This window comes from Trachemys scripta, chromosome 3 (assembly GCF_013100865.1).
Source record: "Trachemys scripta elegans isolate TJP31775 chromosome 3, CAS_Tse_1.0, whole genome shotgun sequence".
In the NCBI taxonomy this organism is placed as follows: Eukaryota; Metazoa; Chordata; order Testudines; family Emydidae; genus Trachemys; species Trachemys scripta.
The window spans coordinates 75,604,648-75,630,905 of NC_048300.1; the positions used below are offsets into that span (position 1 = coordinate 75,604,648).

Below are 26,258 nucleotides of genomic sequence, written 5' to 3' on the forward strand. Positions count from 1 at the left end.
GCCCGGCACTGTGACCCCGGCTCCTGGCCCGGGACTGCGCCCCTGGATCCCGGCCCGGCACCGCGCGCCCGGCCCGGCTCCCGGCCCAGCACCATGCCCCCGGCCCCGCGACCCCGGCCCGGCCCCGCACCGGCCCCGGCCAAAGAGGCCCCGGCCGAGCCCTCCCTCCCGATTTTCCCGGACATGCCCGGCTTTGGGGGATTTCCCCCCGGACGGGGATTTGAGCCCCCAAAAGCCGGACATGTCCGGGAAAATCCAGACGTATGGTAACCCTAAACTGTCCCAAAGTTGTTTTTTGTGGACTAATGAAAAGCTCATTGAAAATAAAGAGGGAGAACCTGAGGCCAAATAGCTGGAGCTTGAGTTGAGAGCAGACTATACACTAGGACTTCTGTAGTCAAGGGACTTTTAACTCTTCCTTATCCCCAGTCTGCAGTATAGCAGTGTAGCCATTCTGGGACTGCTCCTACAGCTTCAGAGCTATCGTAGTCTGTGGCTATTGAAATCTGCATTAAAAGGGAGGGGCTGGGCTGTTGAGCCTGTGTAGTTGTGAATCCACTGATCCTACCTACGTCCCAAGAGACCTCCAGGTGCTGGGGTAGAGGAATCCCAGCAGAGAACTATTCTAGCATGCACAAGAGATGTGGACTCCCACATCTCCCAGGATGACTGCTCAGAGCTCCAGTATGAAACTGCAGAAAAACCTGAGAGTCTCTGGATTAAGTTTAGAAGTGTGAGCAACAAGGGTGATGCCGTGGTGGGAGTCTGCTATAGACCAGGGGGATGAGGTGGATGAGGCTTTCTTCAGGCAACTAACAGAAGTTACTAGATCACAGGCCCTGGTTCCCATGGGGGACTTCAGTCACCCCAATATCTGTTGGGAGAGCAATACAGCTGTACACAGACAATCCAGGAAGTTTTTGGAAAGTGTAGGGGACAATTTCCTGGTGCAAGTGCTGGAGGAACCAACTAGGGGCAGAGCTCTTCTTGACCTGCTGCTCAGAAACAGGGAAGAATTAGTAGGGGAAGCAAAAGTGGATGGGAACCTGGGAGGCAGTGACCATAAGATGGTCAAGTTCAGGAACCTGACACAAGGAAGACAGGAGAGTAGCAGAATACGGACCCTAGACTTCAGAAAAGCAGACTTTGATTCCCTCAGGGAACTGATGGGCAGGATCCCCTGGGAGAATAACATGAAGGGCAAAGGGGTCCAGGAGAGCTGGCTGTATTTTAAAGAATCCTTATTGGGGTTGCAGGAACAAACCATCCTAATATGTAGAAAGAATAGCAAATATGGCAGGCGACCAGCTTGGCTTAACAGTGAAATCCTTGCTGATTTTAAACACAAAAAAGAAGCTTACAAGAAGTGGAAGATTGGACAAATGACCAGGGAAAAGAATAAAAATATTGCTCAGGCATGCAGGTGCGAAATCAGGAAGGCCAAATCACACTTGGAGTTGCAGCTAGCAAGGGATGTTAAGAGTAACAAGAAGGGTTTCTTCAGGTATGTTAGCAACAAGAAGGTTAAGGAAAGTGTGGGCCCCTTACTGAATGAGGGAGGCAACCTAGTGACAGAGGATGTGGAAAAAGCTAATGTACTGAATGCTTTTTTTTGCCTCTATCTTACGAACAAGGTCAGCTCCCAGACTACTGCACTGGGCAGCACAGTATGGGGAGGAGGTGACCAGCCCTTTGTGGAGAAAGAAGTGGTTCAGGACTATTTAGAAAAGCTGGACGAGCACAAGTCCATGGGGCCAGATGCACTGCATCCAAGGGTGCTAAAGGAGTTGGCTGATGTTATTGCAGAGCCATTGGCAATTATCTTTGAAAACTCATGGCGATCGGGGGAGGTCCCGGATGACTGGAAAAAGGCTAATATAGTGCCCATCTTTTAAAAAGGGAATAAGGAAGATCCGGGGAACTACAGGCCAGTCAGCCTCACCTCAGTCCCTGGAAAAATCATGGAGCCAGGTCCTCAAGGAATCCATTTAGAAGCACTTAGAGGAGAGGCAAGTGATCAGGAACAGTCAGCATGGATTCACCAAGGACAAGTCATGCCTGACTAACCTAATTGCCTTCTATGATGAGATAACTGGCTCTGTGGATGAGGGGAAAGCAGTGGACGTGTTATTCCTTGACTTTAGCAAAGCTTTTGAGACTGTCTCCCACAGTATTCTTGCCGGCAAGTTAAAGAAGTATGGGCTGGATGAATGGACTATAAGGTGGATAGAAAGCTGGCTAGAACATTGGGCTCAATGGGTAGTGATCAATGGCTCCATGTCTAGCTGGCAGCCGGTATCAAGCGGAGTGCCCCAAGGATCGGTCCTGGGGTCGGTTTTGTTCAATATCTTCATTAATGATCTGGAGGATGGCGTGGATTGCACCCTCAGCAAGTTTGCAGGTGACACTAAACTGGGAGGAGTGATAAATACGGTGGAGGGTAGGGATAGGATACAGAGGGACCTAGACAAATTGGAGGATTGGGCCAAAAGAAATCTGATGAGGTTCAACAAGGACAAGTGCAGAGTCCTGCACTTAGGACGGAAGAATCCCATGCCCTGCTACAGACTAAGGACCGAGTGGCTAGACAGCAGTTCTGCAGAAAAGGACCTAGAGGTTACAGTGGATGAGAAGCTGGATATGAGGAAACAGTGTGCCCTTGTTGCCAAGAAGGCTAACGGCATTTTGGGCTGTATAAGTAGGAGCATTGCCAGCAGATTGAGGGATGTGATTATTCCCCTCTATTCGGTATTGGTGAAGCCTCATCTGGAGTACTGTGTCCAGTTTTGGGCCCCACACTACAAGAAGGATGTGGATAAATTGGAGAGAATCCAGCGGAGGTCAATGAAAATGATTAGGGGTCTGGAGCACATGACTTATGAGGAGAGGCTGAGGGAACTGGGATTGTTTAGTCTGCAGAAGAGAAGAATGAGGGGGGATTTTGATAGCTGCTTTCAACTACCTGAAAGGGGGTTCCAAAGAGGATGGATTTAGACTGTTCTCAGTGGTAGTAGATGATAGAACAAGGAGTAATGGTTTCAAGTTGCAATGGGGGAGGTTTAGGTTGGATATTAGGAAAAACTTTTTCACTAGGAGGGTGGTGAAGCACTGGAATGGGTTACCTAGGGAGGTGGTAGAATCTCCTTCCTTAGAGGTTTTTAAGGTCAGGCTTGACAAAGCCCTGGCTGGGATGATTTAGTTGGGGATTGGTCCTGCTTTGAGCAGAGGGTTGGACTAGATGACCTCCTGAGGTCACTTCCAACCCTGATATTCTATTCTATGATTCCCAATAACCTGTGTTTCCTTCCACTTCCTCCTCCAGAATCACTGCACCAATTCTGCTATTTATGGCTTTGTGATCCTGTTATAACTTGTTACCTCGATTGATTAATTACCACAATTGTGAATGCTAATCTAGACACTCCACAACCATTTATTCCAAGTCACTTCTTTACTCTAGGGCTCATCTTACAGTCATGCTGGTTAACTCAAGTTACCCCATGACCACAAATTGGATTCTAGAGAAAGCCTTTAGAGTGTTTTGTACCTGCTGGTTGGTTATGAGCAGTGCTAGATTTGTTCCTTTGTGTGGTCCTTTCAAAAACGGATTTATAAAGCATGCAAAAGAAGAATGTCACGTATGAGAATAGCTTTCAGTTCTATTTCATAAATTACATTCTTAAAGCCTGTTACTGTTGTCCCAGGGTAGCATCAATGATGCTGAAATCTTGATGATGTCATCGTGTCACAGAAGCAGTACTGGACTGGAAGGTTGCTTCTTCTTGATGCTGTGTTCTTTTTTGTTGTTGTTCATATCTGTCTTGTCTCTGCTGCTTACTTGCTTGTAGAGATGAGATGAGCAGGCTGAGCTGAGAGCATAAGAGTGCATTAATAATGTGTAAAGAGTATGTGAGAGCATGTCTCAGTCTGAAGGAATTTGTACTCTTTTCTCTCCATACTCTCTGAAGGTGGAAAACACACCTTCAGGGGCTTGGCTGGATTCAAATATCAGACGCTGTCACCCTGCATTGGCTCAACACTTTCATGATATGGTCTGGTAGGATATTCAGCTCATGAATATGCAATCTGCTAATGCGTATGCCACAGGGTTGTCATTCTTCAATTTTATGGTTATATTGCTTTTGTCTTTGGGGCAGGAAATTTGCCGAACATTTTTAAAGCTAGAGTTTTAATTCTTTCTGTTATTCACTTTGTTTTGAGATATCTCATTAGTTCCATCAGGGTTTAATAGGAGTCAAAATTCTGTTTAAAGTTTGGTCCAAACACTCCTATTTTCTATATCAAAATCTTGCGTTTTTTTTTAAAGAGTGTTTTTTAAATTTAAATGATTCATAAAGAAAGTCTTTAAACTTAAATAATGTATTGTCTTTCCTTCTTAACAACCCTTGGACTGGTTCTTCCTGTTTTCCTGAGTTTGAAAAAGAGTTCCTTAAACATTGCCAGATAACTGATTAATTTCCCACTTAGATACATGTTTTATACTCATGGCTTCTAATGTTAGTAACCAGTTATAACAAGTTAGTAGGTTTACATATTGGTCCATAAAACATCTAACTGTTCATATCACAGTGGTATCAGGCAGTTAATATAGTTACGGCTTGCATTTAGATGCAAAATATTTGCAAATAAACATCTCAAAGGAAGCTTATCCTATCTTTACCATTTGAGGGACAACAAAAGTTTTCACTGTTAAGAGGAAACATGAGTTAGAAGTAACCAATTTCTTCTGCAAACACTTTCAAGCATAAATGTTCTGAAAATTTGAAGACTTTAGAGTGTTTATAAAAGAAATCAGTTTCAGTAAGGATATTTCTAGAATTCTTTGTGTGGGCTTAAAATGAAAAGTTTTTCTCTTTGCAAAGAGGAGAGGTAAAGAGGCCCACTCTGATAACACATCCTAAGCATCACTCATCTTTAAAATATTCTGACTGAAGAGCATCCTCACATTCTTTTACACAAACATATTTCTTTCCAAAACATAAATATTCTAAAAGGTTTTTTTGAAATAAAGCTCATGTCTGTATCAAACTGGTGTTTTGTACGAGGGGGAGGTGTCTGGTTGTTTGAGAAGACGCTCTTTTTGGTTGTTTGCCTTTTGACCAAATGGTTCCTTGATTTACCACATACCAGGTGTAGTACATTTACAGTTGAAGACTTCTGTCAAATATTCTATACAAGGAGTAAATCAGAATAACTAACAATTACATAATATTCAGAAACATAGTATAAAATAAAATAATATAGACTATTAAAGCAAAATAGAAGTTATAAAGCTGCATTCCAGATTCAGTGAAAACACATTTATAAGGTAATAAATATGGTTTTATGGCTAAGGAGGTGGTGTTTTCCTTGACATTTTTGGTACCTGTCAGTGGTTGACAGAAAACAGATATTTACATGGAATTTCCTTAATTATCATGAATATTTTATTTAATTAAATAACTAGTTTTAATAAGCACATCAGATATCCTGTTCTCAAGCATATGTGTATAAAAATAATTGTAAATATCTCATTAAATTCAGTAAAGGTGAAACCAAACTCATAACAACCTACAATTACAATAATAAATATAATCATTGTATCAATAACTATTTTTGCATCAGTAGTGAGTTCTGTCCCCTGCAGTAGCGTGAATTGGGCCAGAAGGTTTAGCTCAATGTCAGTTACTAAAGTATACAGTAATAAACTGCTCTGCATTCTTGCAGCACCAAGCTAATATATCCCCGAAACATATTTAATTGCTTGTCTGAACTGTGCTCTATTTACACATTAGGATTCTTGTTAAGAGCTTGGCCTTCTAATGTAAAAATAAAAATATGTCAATATTTATTACCTTCTAGTAACACGGCATTCTAGAATGTGTGTCTGAAATATTGTCTTCTAAGGATTCTGTCTTTTTAAATGACTAAGAACACAAGAGATTGATTAACTACTATGTGGACACATTATACCTCCTGGTTTCACATCAATCAAAAACTGAATTCAGTTACTGCAAACTACTGCACTTTTTTCAAGTTACAAGTGGCAATGTGACACACTGTCTGAACCTATAGTCTGGAGAAGTTGAATATTTGATTACCCTTTGTTTGTCTCTGGCCTACTGGGGAGATGTTCATTTTAGAATTAAGTGATGGACTTCAAAAGCCTATTCACATCCCCCCTCAATACTTCACCATGTTTAGAAAGACAAAAAAAGGTGAATTGAAATAAACTTGAGGTTACTAATGTAAAACCAAGTTGAGTATTTTCATAGTGTGTCTAGATTTTTCTGCTAATGCTGAAAAATGTATTGCTAATTTTAGTGCTAGTGTAAAATTACAAGTTTAATATTAAAATAATGGTATTTGGAGAAATCTTGAACATAAAATCCAATATCTAAATGTGGACATACAGAATACTTGGCTGCAATAATAATAATAATTATTATTATTATTAACAGAATAATCTCTGAAACATACATCTATCATCAAGTTTCCCTCACAGTTTGCTTTGCCATTTAAAATTATTTTGCTGATTTTGGTAAATCTTTAGTGAAAGTTTTAGTACTTGTCTATATTCCCAAACTACTCATGGCATTTTTAAAGGGCTTGAAGCAGCTCGCATATCTATTAGCACCACAGTTATGTTTACACTATGAAATTTGGCTGCTTTCTACCATAGATTTTGGTGGTGATGATGAGACAGTGATTTTTTTGTATCACAACATCTTACCCTAAATGTGTTACATCTTCTGGCATGTCTACACTGCAGTAAAAGATCCGTGACACTGCCAGGGCTGGCCTGCATCAGCTGACTTGGGCTTGGGCTGCTGGGCTATAAAACAGCAGTGTAAATGTTTGAGCTTGGGCTGGAGCCCAGGTTCTGAGGCCCACCCCCCTCACAGGGTCCCAGACCTCGGGCTCCCGCCCAAGCCCGAATGTCTATACTGCAATTAAACAGGCCCTGAGCCCCTTAGCTCGAGTCAGCTGGCATGGGCTGGCCACAGGTTTAATTGCAGTTTAGACATACCCTAAGTGACTGATGTATTGGCAAAAGATATGTTGCAGTTTTTCACACAGTATTTAATTAGATGTTACTTAGTGATGAAATACTATGGTATTCTGCCCCAGCCCCACATAGGGTGACCAGATTGCCAGTGTGAATATCTGGGACAGGGTGTGGCGGGTAATAGGAGCCTATATAAGAAAAAGCCCCAAATATCAGGACCGTCCCTATAAAATGGGGACATCTGGTCACCATACCCCCACAATGCCTACTGCACTTTGATCTGTGGGAATGGGTAATTTGTCAACATCCCTTGAAATGACTGCCAATGCAAGGTCATATGCCCCAAAATTACATGAGTCAGCATCATTCTCAGAGGTGCAGTTTTTGCTTGTAGTGTTTCAGGGGCTAATTTACAGATTTTAGACCCAAGTATAGGTGTGCCCAAACAATTTATATTACCTATCGGCTTTGGAACATCTTTGTTTGAAGTGGTGTGATTCCTACCGAAGTCATCTGTAGTTGCATCCATTTATATCAGGGAAGCATTTTGCTCTTTTGTTTCAGGTAAGAGGTTCAGCTAGCAAATACCCTTCTTTGGGAGATGTGAGCTAACTTGTATTCTTTAGTCTGTCTCCTTTCTGAAGTATTTAAACTATTGCAAATGGAACAGAATCCATGCAGGACAGATTCATGACACACATGCATTGATATCAATTGGTACAGAGCTGATATTTGTTTAGAATGGTTGGTTCTTCAAAAATGGTTGCTAATCATTATGCAACCTTCTTTGGTCCAAAAGTGTTTGATTCATTTGTTCAAATATAGACTTAAGTGGTGGACACTTTTTTACAGTTCATTATCATTATTTGTATTACAATTGCAGCTAGCGGCTTCAACGGTGCCCATTGTGCTAGGCACTGTACAAACTAACAGGAAGAGACAGTCCCTGCCCAGAGGAGCTTACAATCTAAATCAACAAAGGGTCAGAGAAAGGGGTACAATGTACAAGCTGAAGATTGAAAATTGGAGCCTGGAGAAGGCAAGTGACTTGCCCAAAGTATGAGGCAGAGCTGTGAACTCAACTCAGCTCCCTTGAATCCATGTCCGGTGTCTTCACCCCAAGGCCATCCTTTCTCCCTAAGTGACCTTTGGGTGATCATTTTAAGACCCTTGTAGAAATAAACAGAAAAATGTGCAGGTTTATTCAGTTCTTGATTTCAGATTAAGAAAGCAAGGGACTCTTTGCTCACGCTGTTAGATGAAGGCCTGCCGCTAACCCTAGGCTGCCAATAGGCCTTGTGATAGCTTCTAATGTGAAATTCATTCCAACAGAAAGAAAACTCCGCTAATCTCTGGTTTAATTTGTTTTGTCTGTTTGCTTTCACAGTCAGCTCTTTCTTCAGCAGCAGTAGGGACCCTAGGCTAAAAAGCACTAATTGCAGCAAAAATAGTGTTTGTAACAACTACTAAGAAAAAAGTTAATTTAAAATATCCTTCCAACATAGCTTTCAAAGGCTGTAAAATGCAAGTGTTTCCGGCCTGGGTCTCATTTGATTCACATTCACTTCCATAAATAAAGTAGCTGCTGAGTGCTTTGTACTGTACAAAAGCATCTATCTGAACACCTTAGCAGCGACATACATCTTCTGGATAAGTGCATTAATACTTTATAGTTTTTACCTCTGGCAAATTCCCCGAACACCTTATAAATGTACCTTTGCACTTCAAACTTGTGTTGAAATAGTAACATCCACTGTTTGCAAGTTGTTCAGCACTGAAAGATGCCATATCACGAAAGCAGCTATGTTTTCCACTCCACAAGGTGACTCAAATGACAGGGACGGCCTCCAGCCATAGTAACAAGCTGCTGATTCTTACTATTAGTGAAAAACACATGTTGCCCTTTGACAAATGTATGCATTTGCTCCACTGCACAGATTTTGAACTCTGTGCAATAAAAATACAATGAGATCTTTGGGGATTAGAGGAGAAAACTCGGAGACCCAAACCCACCCAGTTTTGGGATTGGATGATTTCAGATAGAATTGTTCTTCCAGGGTCCTTTTTAAATGTAATTCGATAGGAAAGTTTAAGCATTGATTTATTTTTGGGGGGTTAAAAGTTCTAATTCCATGCTGCTTTGAATTCTAGCCTTATTTGTAAGTCATCGATTTTCCTAAACCAAATGGTGAACCGCTCTTTACAAATGCAACACAATTCTGTTGCTATCTTTCTGGCATCCATTCTGTAAACAAGAGGAAAAGGATTTGTAACATATTACCATATATCCATTTACGATCTCTTCTAGATTTCCAGCTGCTGCAGCATCCATTCTTGCATTTTTAACATAGAGGGGAAATGGATCTTTTGACTGTAATATATGAGTCCGTGAGGGCACCATTGCCACATGATGGCAGTAAAATCCTGTGTAGGAACAAAAGTCTCTACAGCTATATGGTTGTTGGTGCTTAGTCTGGAAGATCATCAACAAGGTTGCTTTACCTTTTTTTTTGTCATGGAAAAACTGAAATAAAACCTTAAAATCACATGCCCTTCACACATTCCATGCATTTGGGAAGTTATTTTGCCTTAACATTGCTGAGGTCACTGTAAAGGTTTTTCCTCTTTCCTTTCATTCACTCTTTTTTTTTTTTTTTTTTTTTTTTTAAATCCTTCTGGGAAGTGACAATATTCTGGCTGTGGCACATTACAATTCAGTGGGTTCAGCTTGACACACACATTTTCCATTAAGGCTAAAAACATATAAAATGCTCTATAGAGAAACACCACCAGTGCATTACTGATATTCTAGTAATCAGGATGTGATGAGTAGCAATGTGGCTAAATGACAGGTTGCAGATCCCAGAATGTTTTCGATTTCTTGCAAGAGGAGAACATAGAAAAGTGAGATGCTTCCCAGGAAAAATATTTTAAACCTTTCCCCCTCCCCCCCATTTTTCTGGAAAATGTATAATAAGCTGTGGAACTTTGAATCATACAACTAAAAATCTAATTATTCAAGGATTATTATCCATTTTTTATTTTATTAAAACTCAGACCAGATATTCCTCATTCTTTCCACTGTCAAATTGAAACTCTAGCATAACCTTAACTGTGTTACAGCTACCACTGCATCCATAATACATAATGTTGTTTTAAAGAAATAATATCAAATCAAATTTGGATCAAGATTTAGATTGTTGCAAAATATTTTCTCAACACTTAAGACTAATTAAAATATTTTCAGGATATTTTGTAACTTCTAATGGGAACAGTTGATTTTAAAACAAATAAATACTCCCCTTCAGTACTCTGTTTACACGGCTGCACTGAGAACCTGAAAGTGAAATTACCTATTAAAAAAGGATATCTAATTTCACTAATATTATTTCCTAATTGAGAGAAATGCAGAAAGTAAACAGAGTAGTACAGATAGCAAAATGCAAACTGGATTTTAAACTATTTTGGTTTTAATAATCTAAGTTGCTATCAGTAATATTGTTAAGGAATCTTAAAATATGGGTTTTCAGTTGACAGTGTCCCTTTTAAAATCATAATTAGTGAATTTATAGAAAAAGAGCAAAGAGCGCTTCCTAAACTTCACAGCTTTTTCCTTGTCTGTCATAATCAGTTTGATGTGCAATTATCTAATCTTCCTGGTGCTCTGATTTTATATATTTCTACTTTCATTCTATATTTCAATTTGCCTTCTAATTTTTAAGAAGAAAGCCTTGTCATCTAATGTCATAATTCATTAAATGTAAACCACCCATGGCTTAAAAAGAAAAAATCCTCATAACTGATGGGTTTAATGTCATGACTTATCTTGATGTATGAGGCAGATGAGTGCTGCTGGAGAATCATTCCAGCAGCAATGGATGTAGAGGAGGGAGGCAGCAGGAGAGCCAGGCAGATGAGGAAATGCCGGTGTAGACCCATTCTATGGGGCAGGAGCAGCGAGTCTTGTGAAGTGGCAGCAGGAAGACAACAGCAGTGAGAAAAGGGAATCTGTGCAGACGTTTATTCAAGACTTCAAGTTTATTCAAGTATTCCTATACTGTCATAAATGCAAACTCCTGTATTAGTACAACAAACTGATAGAATTTGAAAGTGCACAAAAGGCAAGGAATTCAGAGTTACGCTTACCAAGTTAGCCTTAATGGGCTTTTCTTTAACTTGGTCATTTAGGCCTTAGTTCAGGAAGGTACTTAAGAATGTGCCTAACTTTAAGCATGTGAGTAATCACAGGAAGTCAAAAGGAACCAGGTAAGGAATTAGGACCTTACCCAACTTTAAACTTTTAAAATGTGTTTTTTCTATATATATCACATTTTTCTTGGCTGCATTGTTCGTCTGCTTAGTGGGGTTGTGTTTTTTTCCTAGTTTTTAAAAAAGTAATATTTGGCTAAAATATTTTAGTTGGATCAATTTACATGACTTCTTGCTAAGCTCATATGACCCAGTTGCTACAGTCTGAAGCACTGACTATAGGATCTTTCCATTTAATAGTTTATTAGGCATATCCCTTTAGTCAGGTTGTTTTTATTATTTAGGCACAATCATAATGTTAGCCACAGCATTTGCTGTCTCCTCTTCACATTCATGCTGAAAAGGAAAGATCAGCCCAGGACTCAATAAAGAATCATTTACTTAATCTAGGAGTTCTTGACATTTTTAACTATCTGAATCACATTCTTAATAGAGTATCTTGCGGATTCTTTCTTCCCACTTGTAGAGGTGTACGCTCCCCACCACTCCCGTTTGTCATTTCACAATATCTCTGTGGTCACAACTGCACTGCTTACAATGGAAAAGTAATATTAGGAAAATATTTTATGTTCTTTCAACTGTAATTCATTACAGCAACACTAGATAAAGAGAAGAACCAGCACCATTTGGCTACCAGAAGGTGGACATTGGACCACATTTTGGGGATCTCTCACTTTAACCGACCAGAATATTGTCTCTGTCCATGCATTTATTGAACAGTGTGAACACACTTTAAGCAAGGGGTCCATCGAGGGGAGAAATAGATTGTGTATTTTCTTCTAATGCAAATTTCTGTCTTGATCTCACCTCAGATAACTTCAGTCATAAGACTGGATAAGTAGTGGAATATGGACCAGCATGAGCTGTGTTATTGGTTAGACTGATTTTTGGCAAAAATTTTCAGTGACATAAAAAAAGTCATGAAAGACAAACAGGAAATTTATAAAACAGATTTTCAAGTGTTTTGTGGTTACAATAAAATATTTAGTATTGTGCAATTGTTCAGCTAAATTAATGCTTATTCCATGGTGTAGTAGAACTGAATGCTGAGTAAAAAAATATAGTGGAATGTTAATCTCTTTGTTATCAACAGAGGGAGCTCTGTATCTTTCACATTAGTCATGCATATGTCACATGTTTGTCACACATCTTTAGTTATTAATTTACAATTCAAAATTTAGTGTAATTATACCTTTGCTTATATTAATGGTGCCGTTTACAGTAGATCTTGATAGCCTTAATTTGATTCTGCAAACTAATGTATTTTCTATTCATCAAGGCCCCATCTTACACTATGATGTTCAGCTTTAAGTTACAATTATTCAGTAATTAGGGAATGTTTGCTCCTATTTATACATTATATATTCTAATTTTATGGAACCCTGTTATAGGTTTATAAAAACACAAACAAAACTGTAGTATTTCTTGTTGGTATTCGTTGTTAGTTTGATAGTGATGTGTCATCAGAAATGGTATATATCTTTGAGTATAAGTAGTTTAAAAATTAAACTGTTCAGCATCGGAAATGGTGTAGCATGTGAATGTGAGAATGATCAGAGCCATGTGAGAAAGATGACCAAGAACGTGGGGGCTGGGAGAGACTGGTGATAGAGACAGCGTGAGAAATAAAGAACAAGAGATAGATTAGGTGAGATTTTTTTTTAACCTATACTAATGTTCTCACCAAATGTAAATCAAAGTGCACACAGAGGCAGCTTTCCAAGTGCAGCACAGCCTCTATTTTTGAGTTGCTGCTTTTCCCACCTCTGCCTTCCCAGCTGCACACACTCTGCCCCTCTGTCTGAACTGTCCTACGAGGCTTCTAGAGTTCCTGACTTTCCCACTGCTGGCCTCCTGGGTGTTGACAACTTCTAGAATTAATTGCTTCTGCCAGATACAGCTGGTGGGTGGAGCTGTGAATTCTGATGCTGAGAGGAAATAGAAAATAATGTGTTGCCCCACTAGGCTTTCCAAGTTATCTTCTGGTCTCATGGGAGAAGAGTTGAACTCTAAGGAAAGGCTTGATTATAGGGAGAAGTGTCATGAGTCTACCGTGGACAGATTTTTGATTGGTCCAGAAGGCAAGGGCAAAGGATTGTGGTGTGTGAGTATAGTATCATTATGCCAGGCCGTTCCTTATTAGATGTGGGATAAAAGAAAATAGACAAAAGTTAAGAATGAACCAGACTTCACTTGGCTTTTGCAAAGCAATGGCTAGGGGAGTGGACAGACAGTTTTAAAGAGATGAACTATGTAGACATAGCATGCGATGTTTCATTCTCTTTTCTGTATCTTACTGGACAGCCACTAATCTGTTTACTTTCCCCTTTTGTCTGGCATATGCTTAAGAGAATTTGTATGGAAGGTCTGGCTTACTAAAGTCGAAAGGATGATCCAGTGGTTAGGGAACTAGCTTGGAACCTGGAAGACCTGTCCTCAATTCCTTGTTCTGCTGCAGACTTCCTGTGTTACTTTGGGCAAGTCACTTAGCCTCTCTGTATGTCAGCTCATTATCTGTAACATGGGGGTAATAGCACTGCCCTACCTCACAAGGGTGTTGTGTGACTAAATAAGTTAAAGCTTGTGAGGCCCTCAGACACTATGTTTAATGGGGGCCACATAAATACGTAGGATTGATAAAGGCTAGGAGATCCTGAGATTAGAATGGGGAGGCAGGTGTGCAAATCCCAGTTGCGACAGGAAAAGTGATTAGGTATCCAAAAAGAATCCCATCCAAGAGTAACATTTAAATGATTAATTCTCAGCAAGAATTTTATTTAAATAAAGTAATGTCACAGTAACGGGATTGTTTTTGCAATCATGTGTGTATTATTATTAAACAGTGTATATTAGAATCCTTACCAAGGTTTTATTATTTAAGTGCTAAATGTACAGAATCAAGAAGAAAGGACTAGAGAAAGACCTGCCATGGGAACTTGCATTCTAAGACCTTAATTACAGATGCAGTTAAACAAGAAGGGAGTTTTCACAATATCTAAAATGATGGGCTGATGGATACCTATGCCTAGAAAGAAGGATTTAGGGCTGACTAAAAAAAAAAAGCATATTAAAGATTTCTCTTGCAGAAATTTAAAGTAAATTTTAGTGCTCCTGAAATGTGGCAGATTGACATAGTTGGAAACTGATATCTGTTATCCACATGACAAGTACTAGTGGACAATGATAGCACAGTCATACAGTGTGCCCTCAGCCCATTGTGGATGGACCACCTCTGGGGCTTAAAGAGTTAAATCTCTGCCCTTTCATCCTTGAAATCTTTGCTGAGACTACCAGAAAGGGTGCTATGAAGGAGCATATTACCTCTTTAAGGGATAGCCAGGGGCTCACAACCAAAACAAACTGGGAGTAATTAAAGAGGCTCCCTACTTCGCCCTGGGGCTGGTCTATTTAAACAGGAACAGAGAGCTAAGCAAGAGCAGAGCGCCTCCTGGATTACACCCAGGGTTTTTTGGCTGTAAGATCCTGGCTGTTCCTTAAAGAAGTAGTATACGTCTTTAGAAGTGCCTCTTCAGATAGTGGCATTTCTGAAAAGAACACTTTTCCACAGGGGACTGGACTGTGGTCAACGAACAGCCATCAAAACAAATGACCCTTGGTCACTAGAGGCCTGAGCTAGATTTTATCTGATGAGTGGAAGGCTCCATGTCCCATTATGGATCCCATGAGCCATCCAAACCTCCTGCTGTATTGTTTTAAATGGTATTGACTTGCCTCTTTCTAAAACCATTTCATTCCTTTTTACCCCTATGCACAGTGAAACACAGTTCAGTTCCTCTAGTACTACCACTTCGGAGAGTCAAGAACCATCTTCAGGAGATCACGCTGCAAGTGCACTCCAGCAGCAGCTCTTACTGATGGTGGCACGAAGAACCCTTTCAGAAACACCACGGGTACGTTGTATTTCGGTTTCTAACATTTTAACAAATCATGTCGTGTAAACATGTTGTAGAACCGACCACCTGGTGTGAAGGCAACCATTTTAACCCTTTTGTATTTATATAGTATTGCTCTACTGGGAGGGCTTGTTTGGCTACACATTGAGTAGTATATTACTAGACAAGTAGCCCCATTGGTTTAAAAATAATAAGGGACTACTCTGAGCAAAGGTGGCAGAGCTGGGTCCTTAAGGAGCATTTTTGAGCTTTTTTTTAAATAAGAGACAAGTTTTCCAAAGTGCCTTGTATTAGAGTATTTAGAGATTACTATGAGTCTAAGTCTGCTAAGCATTTGTGTTGGCACATGTTAGCTGTACAAAGAGACTGCCAACATGTAAATAGTCTCTTATCATAAAAATTGAAAACCAGAGGACACAGCTGTTAGGATTTTATACACATTGCCAAATTTTAATAGTTTGACACATCTACTTTGCAGAGTAGTGTGGGCACGTAGGCCTAAAATATCAAGTCAGTCACCTCTTTTCTGAACTGGGAAGTAAAACTTTTAGGGCCTGATCCTGGGTCCTGGATATCATTTGTGGGATGCCAGAACACCCTCCACTTGCAGGAGCTGGAGTTGCTCATCACCTGTCAGAAGCAGGCCCTTAGTGCTCAGTTTGGTTTGTAATATGACAAGGACATAGTTTATTTTTATAGTTTGTGTGAGTTTGGGGTCTCTGACGTTCTCCAAGCTGTCTTCCAGAATTTGGAGATACCCTCATCCCAAGCTTAACACCTTCACCCTACCCGAACATGGCCACTTCAAGTCTGAGGTTAATAAACCTAAAACATCAGACAATTATTTATCTTGACTTAGATTTTTAACAGGAACTAAAAGTTGACAGGAAAGTAGCTGTTGTAAGATGATTTAAAACTCGTTTTTTACCTATGTATGTTATAAATGCATATACAATGATAATTTAGATTTGTATAGAGATTTCCATACAAGAATCTCAAAAGACTTTACAAATATTTATTAAGCCTGCAAACCACCTGCTAACTAGAGAATTATCATCACCCTTATCTTATCTATAGGAAATCTGAGGTATTGAGAAGTGAATGTCTTGCCCAAGATCACACTGCAAGTTTGGGACTAGAATACATGTTTTTATGGCTTCGAATCTTGTGATTATAAGTGAAATCTTAACCTTATTGAAGTTATTAGGAGTTTTGTCATTGACTTGGATGGGTCTAAGTCCAAATGTCTTGGTCAAAGTATAATCAAGGTCCAGACTCCAGAGAAAATAATAATAACAAATAACAATGATGATCATAAAAAGATGTTGAGGTCCATTCAAAAGTGTCTGGCAGTCAGGATTTGGCCCACAGTCAACATATTGACTACCCCAGACTAGAATTTCACTCAGAGCTTCAGACACCCATATAAATTAGCTGAGAGTTTGTCTATATGATAATTTAGTTCGTATCTAGTTGCGGTGTGAATCTACCTGCACTAGCCTGCAGCGCATTAACTTATGTGAAGACCTTGTAGATGTGCACTAACAGTTCATGTCAAAGTGGGGTAAATCAAAGCACGCTAACAAACTGTCAGTGCATGTCAGCAGGGTCCACGTGGACAATTAGTGTGCGGCAGACTAATGCAGGGTAGAGTCACACCCCAGTTTGCTGCGAACTAAGTGTTCATGTAGACAAGCTCTACGTAATTTAATTCATTTGGTGGATGGGTAAATGGAGGCACAAATAGATTTAGTGTGACCTCATGCAAGTCACAGCCAGTCAGTGACAAAGCACTTACTACAACACAGAAGTCCTGATCTAGGCCCAAGTCCTGCAAACCCTTGTGCACATGTTTAACTTCATGCATATGTATAATTCCAATGAAGTCAATGGGACTGCTCATGTGCTTAAAGTTAAGCACATGCTGAAGTGTTTGGAAAATCAGGGCCATAGTGCCCTGTTTAGATTTTTAAACAATTCCTTTGCTAGCATTGTCATTTTTCTACTCTTTTTCAAGTCATAAAACTAAATTAGGAGAGTGGTAGTAATTAATTTAAGGTGAGTGTGATTAAAAATAAAAAGGAAAAAGAACAGGAACATTGATTATTGTAATAGTTCCTGTTGGAGCAGAGGCTGTAGAGTCAGGAGACCAAATATAGAAAACACTCCTAGATGGCAGATATTATCAACAAAAATTTTAAATGTTCATATTTCACTTTTGGCTTTTTAAAATCCTTCACAGTACATTAAGTAAAATGTCTAAATTGTAACTTAAATAATGTAAAAACTGTGTATTATTTGAATTCATATTTTGCTTAAAAATTATGGTGACAGAAGGAACACAATCTGTCTCAAATATATTTTATGTCACTTGGAATTATTGATCGCTAGGATTCTCAGTTAGAGGCAGGATCTTTTCCCATCAGGTACGGTTGTGGCTTATGCTGTGGTTGGTTTGAAGTGTGGGAGAAGCCAGAAAACCATAGACAAGATAAACCACGGGGATTAAAGAAACAATTTGTTACTAAAACTTGTTAATGTATTGTTAATAGTATTTTGCATGATTGGCATAACTTCTGACCATCTATAAGAAATGAGATTAATATATTGTGTTCCTTATGGTTGAAATAAAATGGAGAGTAAAAATTTTCACCAGTATTCATTTATAAAGAAATTGGAATGAAACATTGACATATAAATTCTACCTTTCAGAGCATGTACTTTAGTGGCAACAGTATGCCAATATGAAACTGTGTGTGTGTGTTTTGTTTGTTTTAAAGCATCTGAGTCAGGACTTTGAGGACTCTTCATGCTCTTCAGCACAACGAAAATTTAACAGGCAGTTTTACAAATTTATTATATTTCCTGGCAAGTGGATTAAAGTCTGGTATGATCGACTTGCCTTGTTGGCATTACTGGATCGGTAAGCTTTCTTCATACTAAGTGGCATGAATTTCTCCTTACAGGTAAAAATTCAAACTATTAAAAAAGGAGTGAATGGTGGGACTCCTTTTAAATAAATACCTGTTTAGATTAAGTGTGGGAAAATGTTTCTGTGCTCCAAGCCTCAAACTTCAGAGTTTTTTGTGGCCCGTGACCCTTCTATATAAGAACTATCAGAGGGGTAGCTGTGTTAGTCTGTATCCACAAAATCAACGAGAAGCCCAAAGAATTCCTCCGCATCTGAAGAAGTGGGTTTTTTACCCATGAAAGCTTATGCCCAAATAAATCTGTTAGTCTTTAAGGTGCCATCGGACTCCTCCTTCTGTATGAGAAGAGACCTTGATTTATGTGAGGGTCCAATTTGTGTAATAGTCCCCAATTTGATTCTGGACTCTGGGCCTGCTGCCTCTGGCATAGGCGCCGACTCTGTGGGTGCTCCAGGGCTGGAGCACCCATGGGGAAAAATTAGTAGGTGCTCTGCACCCACCGGCAGCCAAGCTCCCTCTGCCCCTGCCTCGCCTCCTCTCCCTTCCGAGCACGCCGTGTCCCCGCGCCTCCCTCTCCCTCCCAGCACTTCCTGCCCCCGCCCCACCGCCTAACAGCTGTTTGGCGGTGCTTAGGACTTTCCGGGAAGGAGGCGTGCTCAGGGGGGGAGGCAGAGAAGAGACAGGGCGAGGGCGGGGACTTAGGAGAAGGGGGTGGAATGGGGGCAGGGACTTTGGGGAAGGGGTGGAATTGGGGTGGGGCGAGGGTGGTGCAGGGGCGGGGCCAGGGGCAGGGAGGGGTCGAGCACCCACCGGGCAGAGGAGAAGTCAGCGCCTATGCGACTGATTGAAAATTAGTGTTGTGTGTGAATCAGGAAAAGCGAAGAACAGAGGGAAAGGTGCCAAATTTTTGTCACTGAAATACTTCCAAATTTTAAGAACAAAATGCAGGAGGGAATTCCCCTGTTTCCCCCCACGCTAACTCAATTATTTGACGAGATACAATTCTATTTCTTTCTCTGGCATCTCTTCTTCTTTTCTTTCCCCCATGTCAGTTGTAATCAGCTGTTTTGGCAGTGCTCTTTGCTGCTAGACCCTCCCCCTTATAATCTGCTAGACTATTATCAACCCAAAACAACTAAGCCTACATAGCCAGTGACTGCAGGCTAGCCTGTCATGAGCTTGATCTCTGATTGTGTGGGTGTATGCCCTATACACATGTTAATATTATCTCTGCTGCAGATATTTCAGACGACAGCTTTAGTGTTCTACAGAAATCATGGTAAGAGAAGTTAGATCTAGTATATATGCTTCTGTATATGTGGTGCCTTGTCTAAGCACTTCAAGTGCATGGAAAAATATCCATAATACACTCTTTTTGTTATGGATTGAATATTTAAATTGCTTTTCTCTGCACACCTGTTCTAATAAATCTTATTAAACATATGAAAGATTTAATATGTTTCAGTACTACAGATAAAACAAATTGAATATCTTTTCTAATTCTATATTGTTAGGGTTGCACTTTAAAGAATAATTTTAACATGACAACAGTATTGCTCGCCACCTTTGGCCACATAAAGAACAGGAGTACTTGTGGCACCTTAGAGACTAACAAATTTATTAGAGCATAAGCTTTCGTGGGCTACAACCCACTTCTTCGGATGCATCTAATAAATTTGTTAGTCTCTAAGGTGCCACAAGTACTCCTGTTCTTTTTGAGGATACAGACTAACACAGCTGCTACCCTGAAATTTGGCCACATACTATATTTTGTCTTTAGCATTTTTAGTACATGAATGCTTATCATTCCCTTTAAAAATTGTTTTATAGAGAGACTTACAGGGAAATGCACACTAAAGTATACAAATTACTTGGTGAAATTCTATGCAGGAAGTCAGACTAGATTATCATAATGGTCTCTGCTAGCCTTAAAATCTATTCAATTATGAAATAAAATACACAGGTTTGAATACAAGGTTTGGATGTCATAATGAGATGTACAACTAAAGACTTAGAGTGAAGAATTATACACGGATAAGTCCACAAGCAATTGGTGTAGAGTTTTGAGGGCAGATCCTCAAGTGGTGTAGTGTTGTAGCTCAAGTCAGTGCAGCGATGGCAATTTACATCAACTGAGGATCTGTCCCTTTATCTGCTAGGTAGTTACATGGGTACTTTTCTCCTTTTGAAACCCCTTTTATTTATTTTATTCCTGTAGGACTGAAGCTATCAAGGAGAATGTGTTGGCTGTTCTTCTAGTAGTTCTTGTCTCACTTCTTGGGTTCCTAACTCTGAACCAAGGCTTTTGTAAAGACATTTGGGTCCTCCTGTTCTGTCTTGTCATGGCCGGTTGCCAATATTCCCTTCTAAAGGTAAGAAATAAATATATTTCCTAGCCACAAAATCTCCTGGAATTTTTGGGGATCCAAAAACCTGTAAATAATTTTTTTTTCTGGTTTTGTTTTTAGAGTGTTCAGCCTGACCCTGCCTCACCAATACACGTAAGTCACAGCAAGCAGAGCAAGTTTGCTTTTTATAGTATCACTTTTGTACTGAGAGGGAATCAGTTGGTACTGCTATGATGCTACCCAGGGTCATCATGAGGCACCACCTTACCGCTACCTGCTCTTAGTGTGCAGTGGTCTCATCTGTGCCTATTGTAGTCCAGCTCCCTGGAACCAACAGCCTCTGGCAACACAAACAACAAGGACAAGTGCAGAGTCCTGCACTTAGGACGGAAGAATCCCATGCACTGCTACAGACTAGGGACCGAATGGCTAGGCAGCAGTTCTGCAGAAAAGGACCTAGGGGTCATAGTGAACGAGAAGGTGGATATGAGTGTGCCCTTGTTGCCAAGAAGGCTAACAGCATTTTGGGCTGTATAAGTAGGGGCATTGCCAGCAGATAAAGGGACGTGATCATTCCCCTCTATTCGACATTGGGGAGGCCTCATCTGGAGTACTGTGTCCACACTACAAGAAGGATGTGGAAAAATTGGGAAGAGTCCAGCGGAGGGCAACAAAAAGGATTAGGGGGCTGGAACACATGACTTATGAGGAAAGGCTGAGGGAACTGGGATTGTTTAGTCTACAGAAGAGAAGAATGAAGGGGGATTTGATAGCTGCTTTCAATTACCTGAAAGGGGGTTCCAAAGAGGATGGATCTAGACTGTTCTCAGTGGTACCAGATGACAGAACAAGGAGTAATGGTCTCAAGTTGCAGTGGGGGAGGTTTAGGTTGGATATTATGGGTTACCTAGGGAGGTGGTGGAATCTCCTTCCTTAGAGGTTTTTAAGGTCAGGCTTGACAAAGCCCTGGCTGGTATGATTTAGTTGGGAATTGGTCCTGCTTTGAGCAGGGGGTTGGACTAGATGACCTCCTGAGGTCCCTTCCAACCATGATATTCTATGATTTTATGATTCTAAGCATTACCTTCCAGGCCTCTGCAGACCTCGCTCCCTCTCTGCAGGCTAGTGATAGGCACACACCAACCCCTGAGTCCTTGGAGCAATCTCTGTAACATCCAGCCCTTTGTCCACTGGCCACTCACAGGAGTTACCAGATATGCTGTCCCCAGCAGGACAGTATACACACAAGAAGGCTGTAACCAGGGTGGGATGAGTGGGGCTGCTGCCTGGGGTGGAAAAATGGGGCAAAGAAATGCTGAAAAAACCTATATTTAACAGTCTAAGCCCCTGTCTACAAAAGTTAGTCACGCAAAGCAATCTCCCAGCATCTCCAGCCAACATGACTGGGATCTCTCTTTCATGAATGCAAAAAGTTCTGTCCTTTTGCTTCCTTGGTTAATGATATAAGAAGACAAAAGGACACCATTTTATCTCCCAAACATCCATTGTTTGTCCCAAGAGTTGGGATAACCCCCCATGGTTTATTCCCTGGTGTGCTAACTTCATGTTGACTTCATATGCAAACGGAGCTTCCTCCATTGTATTGGCTTAGATGCTTAATTTATATGTGAACCAAGACAGATAGGGGAATATACATCTTTTTGTCTGGCAGAAACCAATTCTCCCTCGATTCAGACTCTTTTTAGGAACATATTTTCAGTATATATACACAACTTTTTTCATGGTATTTGTTCATACATTTCACAGTGACATTAATGATTAGTAGGAACCCAGCTTTTATTGAAGACCTCACATAACATTCTGTATGGATAAATACTATGAAAGCAGGGGTACGAGGTGTAGTGAGATTGTCAGGCCTGCTAGGAGTTGCTGTTACAGAGCAGTGAACCCTTTGCCTGTTGGCATTGAGGGGTTCTGTCACAACAGTGAAACATTGAAATAAGTAGCTCTTGTAAATATTGTTGGTTGTTTATCAAGAACCCTATTGCATGTGGCTTTTGTGGCTTCAGTACTATTTTTATTCATGATTGATTATTATAGTTTAGCATATAGAGTACCCAAAAGTAATGATGAATTCAAATAAACATAAATCTGTCTGAATTAGATTATTCAGAAACTCAGTCATATGGCATCTGACCAACATTTCCTCTGTTTTCCATTAACCACTGCTGGCTTTTAAAACAGCAACAATCCAGACTCATCCCTCAGTCTTCAGTCAATAAGGATTTAAAATTCATCTTCAAGACAGATAATTGATTTTTAATCTGCTATTGCTGATGTTTTCCTCAAAGTCATTAAGAAAAAGTACATAATTGGCTGATCAAATAGCATGCTTCCTTATTAAATTAATCTATTCCTATAATTGTATTTCTATATAATATTCATCCTTCCTTCACAAAGTACCGTAACTGGGAGAAGTATAATTGAGGTATCAGCAATGTATTGTTGTAAATTGTCACTAGCAGGATGTGTATTAGGTTACATTGAGAAGAGAGATGTGGGAGCTGCCTTACTGTGAGTATTAGCTACCCTGGTAGTCTGAATCAGATCTCCAGGGCAGTAGTACATTTGAAATACTGATTCTATGCTGGAAATGTATTGGTTTGCTGGCATCTGATTGTCCTATCTAGGGATCTCTCTTCCAGGAATAACGTGCACCAGGGAAAAAGATTCAGTGCATCTATTGCTCCCAGGGTAGTGAAAGAAATGGAAGTGTGATATTGGATACAGTACATTAAACAAATAAGATATGTGTTCTAACACTTACCTAGTTCTGGTTGCCTTACATTACAGCTAGCCAACTGATAAGGGGAATGAGCAAAAATCAATACAGTTGATTTTCTTATCTAGACGCATAATGTGATGTAAGGGGGAAAAAAGGGAGTTTGTGAACCGTTGGAGGAGGACTGAACTTTTTCTCCAAGTCAAAATATTGTGTGTGCTCACTCAGGACCTGAGCCTATCCTTCAGTTTGTTGGGTTTGGACTCTCTCACCTTCTGGGAAGACTGCAGCTAGGTAAAAGAGCACCTGCTGTTTGCAAGCTGCTATTGGGAGTGGTGTGGGGAGGGTGGGAACTACAAATCAGCTCCGTCTCCTGGATCCTTTCCCTTTGATAGTGAGTTTTAGCCTCTGTCATTTTGAAGACTGGAAATATAAATTCATTTTTAAATCAAGGTTCTTTGCAGTTTATAGTTGTAAATTCTACCAAGATGAACTTGAAGGATTCTTAGTTTCCTTTCCTGCCTCAATCATTCCTAGAAATTATGGAATTGCTCAGCTATCGCACATTTGCAAGCAATTCATGCCTACCTGCAAACTGGACAGTGTTGATAAACATTAGTTTACCATTCCGTTCCTTGTAGTGTATGTTATTTCCAGGGACTTGAGAAAATTAGCTCTTTACTGAGGTCTGAATATTTTTAAATGCCAAAAATATACCATATTTGTCAGTTCGACTAACACATTTCTACACACAGTAATGTGAACAGTAATCAAATCACTTGCACATGCAAACATTGATAATGTGCGCATTTGTTTAAGAGGGGTGGTAACCAGCATAATCAAAACTTCATTATAATCACATCCTAGACTAAATTATTTGTAGCATCAAAGACAAAATAACTAATGAAGCTTAATTGAAGCATATTTTCATACAATACCATGACTAGAATTTTACAGTCACAGTAAAAATGTTGTTATAACATCATCCATCATATTGTATTCTACATGTCATGCAGTATTATAACAAAGTGATGATATACCTGATTCCCTCCCCAACCCTCCCACAAGCCTTGATTTATTAAGAAGTGCCTATGAAAAAATATTTTACAGTATCTTTTCACTCAACATTTTAAACATGAAAGGCATATTTAACATAAATTAAACTAGAAGATTTAATCCATATTGCATTATGCATTATCACTTAAAAGTTATTAAATTTTATAAGATGAGATGTATTAATAAAGGCTTGCTGGAATTACTTGGCATCATTAAAAATAAGACAACAAGTAGGCTTGAAAGGATACCATACTGTACTACTTCATAATTCACACAACTACATTAAAATTAAAGTAGATAAGATTGCTTGATGCTAATGCGAGGATGCAGAACAGCAGGGAGATTAAAGAATGATCAGTGTTATAAACCTGAATGACAATGCAGCTGAAATTTTCCAAACAAGGCTGGGGAGCAATGAGATAATCTGGGGGTTCTTCTGGGTCCGTTCTTGTTCTTGGATTCTCTTAGGCTACAGTGGCCCCTTGTGCCTTTGATCATCTATGGCTTCTGGCAGACTCCAAACATTCTTTCCCGATCTCTTTCAGGCATACCTTGCAGTAGTCGGTCATGGCTTTGTCATCTTGAAACTATACTACTGTAACAGAGTCTAGTTAGCACTGTCCTTGAAGACAGCCCACAGTAATAAGAAATAAGGAATAAATTTTTGACAGTGAGGATAATTAACCATTGCAGCAATTTACCAAGGGTTGTGGTGAATTCTCCATCACTGACAATTTTTAAATCAAGATCAGATTTTTTTTTCTAAAAGACGTGCTCTAGATATTATTTTAGGGAAGTTCTATGGCCCGGGCTATACAGGAGGTCAGGCTAGATGTTCACAGCAATCCCTTCTGGCCTTAGATTTTATTAATCTAGTCAGGAGGCATAGAATGCTGGTGCCTAGTTTGGATTGTGTCACTATGAGCATATAAGGCTAGTGCTCAGATCTCTACAGTGGTTTCATGTTCATTTCATGATGCAATTTAAGGTGTTGCTGAATAGCCTGAAAGTCCTGTATGTCTGTCCAGGACCAAGTTTTGTGGTAGATATCACAGTAGGCCTCATAGGGCAAGAAGCAGTCTAATGAAATCATCTGGGATCCTACTTCTGTGCACAAAGCAGAGGTCTCAGCAGAGTAGTGTCAGATACCAAGGTGCTGGGTACACTTTAGATAGGTATATATATGGCTTCTGCCTTTTGAAATTTTTTCCAACTAGTTGTCTGCCAGAGTCTGAGGTTAGTGAGCTTCAGAGTACAACGTAGAGCTCATTTAATGTGATTAATGTTCAGTTTCTGTGTGTGGTGTTTAATGTTATGTTTTTAATAGTTTTGTTTTGCTTTGGCATTTAGTTTGGAATGTTCTCTGCTTTTAGTGCTTAGTTGCCTAATTCTTGCTGCTGCCAGTTCTAATGCTGCTTTCTGAGAGAGGTAGGGCCTGATTTTCACTCACCCTGTACTGGGTTAGCTTAGGCAAGTAACTCCCACCTAACACCTGCTTAGACACTTGGCTTTCATTCAGAAGCACCTTGATGTTTCTGCTGTGTATGTACACGTGTGTGTATACACACACACACGCTTCCTCCCCTCCCCGCCCCCCCCCCTTCTTCCCCTCCTCTCCATTTTGTGTGTCTTTCAGAAATACAGCCACACAGGAGAAAAACATTAAATAGAGCTGGTTGAAATTTTCCCATCAAATTATTTTTAATTGAAAAAAGGGCTTTTCAGCTAAACAAAAATTGTTGGAAAACAAATACAAAAACCAAACCAACTATTTTTTGTTGAATATTTTCAAGTGTTGTTGAAAAAATGAAAATAATAATAATCAGGCTTGGAGTTATTTATTACACCAAAACCCCAAAACCTAAAAATTGCAAATAAATAATTTCACAAAATTAAAAAAAGTTGTTTTAAATTTTTCACAGGGGAAAATAATTTGCCAACCAGCTGTACATATAACCAGGTAATCCCAGTAAAAAATAAAAAATAAAA

General features: G+C 39.8%; 1 protein-coding gene across 1 annotated transcript in view; it reads left to right on the forward strand.

Annotated features, from left to right (window-relative positions):
* The window catches only part of PCNX2 (pecanex 2), a 232,827-nt gene that overhangs the window by 31,281 nt on the left and 175,288 nt on the right, over positions 1-26,258 (forward strand). The window contains exons 9-12 of the mRNA XM_034765099.1: positions 15,054-15,189; positions 17,973-18,115; positions 20,341-20,494; positions 20,591-20,623. Coding sequence (XP_034620990.1) covers positions 15,054-15,189; positions 17,973-18,115; positions 20,341-20,494; positions 20,591-20,623 — 466 coding nt within the window. The remainder of the gene's footprint in view (positions 1-15,053; positions 15,190-17,972; positions 18,116-20,340; positions 20,495-20,590; positions 20,624-26,258) is intronic.